Genomic DNA, 2,802 nt, shown 5'->3' on the forward strand with positions numbered 1-2,802 from the left:
TTCACCAACAAATCACCAACATGTTGTCATCAGTGGCCTACCATTGGTAATGGTTGTTTCTAATAATAATAAAAAAAATCTTGATGCATGTGTGCATTTCATAGTAATTGTAGAATGTCGATACATTAAACGTATTGATTAAGCAAAAAAGATTAAACATAATATGTACTTTGTATATCCACATATTAATTTAGACATTTTCTTAACCACGTAAAAGAACTTATTATACGGCGTATATTGATTTGTCTGTTTAACATAAGGGTCGACAAACAATTTGCAACTCCAATGTCGTGGAGCTCTATAACACCATCATATTGATGTGATTTCTAAATAGGTTTTTCACTTTTATCTTTAAAAACCCATGATACTTTCATCCATCCATCCATCTACAACATATAAGATGTGATTTGAACTCAAAAGCTATGATGAGTAAACCCTAATAGGCAATTTATTTATTTATTTATTGGCATTTACTTGTGACAATCGAACCAATTAAAAAGTTATAAAAGTTTTTACGAGTCTGTAGAATAATAAAGCATATATAATTGTTATATATATTTTAGGGAGTGTTTGGTATTTTGGTACAAAGGGAGTCATGTGAGTACTGATCAGTAGAAAACAAGCCATTGATCATTGATTTGAGAGCTCCCCTTCTCCATATAAGCTTCAGATTCATAATTCAAAGAACCAGCCCCCTGATCAACATGGTGTCAAGAAAGCACAAGAAAGATGTACTACTGCATGAGAAGCTGCAACTCCTTCGATCAGTCACTAACTCTCATGCAGTAATTCCCTGATCTTTTTCACTGATTGATCAATATTTCTTTCATTGTCTTAGTTTCATCTGCTTCAATCATATGCAACACACAAACAAGTTTGAAGCTTGAAAGGCTTTCTTGATCATTTTACCTTTAATTCTAGAAGTTTGGTGGGGCGATCAGAAGTTTTACCTTAGGTTCATCTAAGGGTTTCTTATATTGAATTGACGTCGCGGGTTTGAATCCACTTATGTGCCATATTCCCGGGTTTAAGCCTAGGTGAAGCTATCACTGGTGGATCAGGCCTCACGGCATCGAACCCACTGAGTGTTTTCTAGGGGTTTAGCCAGTGTTCGTCATTCAAAAAAAATCTAGGTCTATATTGTTTTATCTTGATTGGTTCTTTCTTGTCGTATTGATTCTTTAACTTGTTAAACTATTGCTTGTTGCACGCAGACGAATGATTCGTCTATCATACTAGACGCGTCCAAGTACATTGAAGAGCTCAAACAAAAAGTAGAAATACTGAATCATGAGATAGCAAGTGGAGAAAGTACAAGCTACCAGAATTCATGGCCAGTGGTATGTGTGTGCATTCAAATTTAATTAAACATTCTGGTTATTTCTATATATTCTAATGATCATGTTGAGTGTGTAATATAAATTTATTGCAGGTAACAGTTGAAGCTGTAGAAAAGGGTATACAAGTAAATTTGTACTCAGAGAGGAGCTGCCCAGGGTTACTAGTTTTTGTGTTGAAAGTTTTTGAAGAACTGAGTCTTAATGTGTTGGAAGCTAGGGTTTCTTGTACAGGCAGCTTTCACCTAGAAGCACTTGGAGCTCAGGTATTTAACTTATGGGCTTCACTACCCTTCATATATATACACAAGAAAATTATTAAATAGAAAATAAACTTCTATCTGTGGTCAACCATTTTTCTAAATAAATGTAATTAAATAGAAACAAACTTAATCTTGAGGATTAATGCATGCAAATTTGTTGATTTTTCATGCATGAACTTCTGGTACCAATCTAAAAGCTTAATATATTTAAGTGTAATAAAGTTCTTTGGAGTCCAGCATTGTTAAAATAATCAAGCATTGTTAAAATGACCAATTAAAACTTGCAGCAAATATTGTAAATGTTTGCATTGAACTAATTAAGAAAGATTGGTTCTTGCAGAGTGAACAAACCGGAAAAAGGATAGATGCCCATATTGTGAAACAAACAATCTTACACGCAATCGAAAACTGGAGCGAGAACAATGATCATCAAGACTGATCAATTGACCATAATGCATGTCTGGTTCCTCTACTTTCTTGAATCTTGTTATCTTTTCTAGCTCGCAAGAACTACTGCAACTAGAAGATCCACTGGCATTCAAGCAATATATAAATTTTACGCCCAAAACCCTAAATTTAAGTTTAAATTAACCTCCCACAAGGGATAACTCGTGTACTACGTATGCTTGAATTTCTGTACGCTCATAAACAAGTGTACCCTTTTGGATTTAGATATGCAAGTAAGATCATAAGTGCTCGATCGTTTCGTTCTAATACGATCCCATTTTACTGTTATCATTACCATTATTTAGTTAACCCTTGCAATCTTATATATATGGCACGAACCTACCACACTTCATTGTGGAAAGAGTTATCAGTTATCACTAATATGGTGTTGATCACATTTGTTAGCGTGTTATCGATAATTAATTATATAAATAGTTTGTGTGTTATGTCCAAAGTAACCACCTGCTCTAATTTTAAAATTTGTATATATGTTTAAGATTTATAGTTGTTATTTTCCTAACTACGTGATCTAGCATTACTTCAGTAAGAAAAATTATGTTAATCTTTTTAATATGGCGTTTTTACCATTTGACAAACCACATGGATTATCTACATAGTTACTCAAAAAATAATAGCCCCAAAGACCCGGCCCCTCATCCTTGCACCCCATTCAACCATCGGTTGGGTTCGTAGCCAACCCAATAAATGTTTGTGAGTCCAACACGTGGGACACAAAGCAACAAGTTATTTTGAAA

The 2,802-nt window shown here is 34.1% G+C and overlaps 1 protein-coding gene across 1 annotated transcript; it reads left to right on the forward strand.

Annotated features, from left to right (window-relative positions):
- Positions 1-612: 612 nt before the first annotated feature.
- On the forward strand, positions 613-2,050 carry LOC143533012 (transcription factor ICE1-like). The gene is made up of 4 exons (XM_077027901.1): positions 613-785; positions 1,215-1,340; positions 1,433-1,603; positions 1,941-2,050. Exons 1-4 carry the CDS (start codon positions 705-707, stop codon positions 2,037-2,039), a joined length of 477 nt encoding a protein of 158 aa, XP_076884016.1. The 5' UTR covers positions 613-704; the 3' UTR covers positions 2,040-2,050.
- Positions 2,051-2,802: the final 752 nt, after the last annotated feature.

This window comes from Bidens hawaiensis, unplaced genomic scaffold (assembly GCF_021521415.1).
Source record: "Bidens hawaiensis isolate Kalapana, Puna unplaced genomic scaffold, B.hawaiensis_p1.1 tig00009577_1, whole genome shotgun sequence".
Taxonomy (NCBI): domain Eukaryota; kingdom Viridiplantae; phylum Streptophyta; class Magnoliopsida; order Asterales; family Asteraceae; genus Bidens; species Bidens hawaiensis.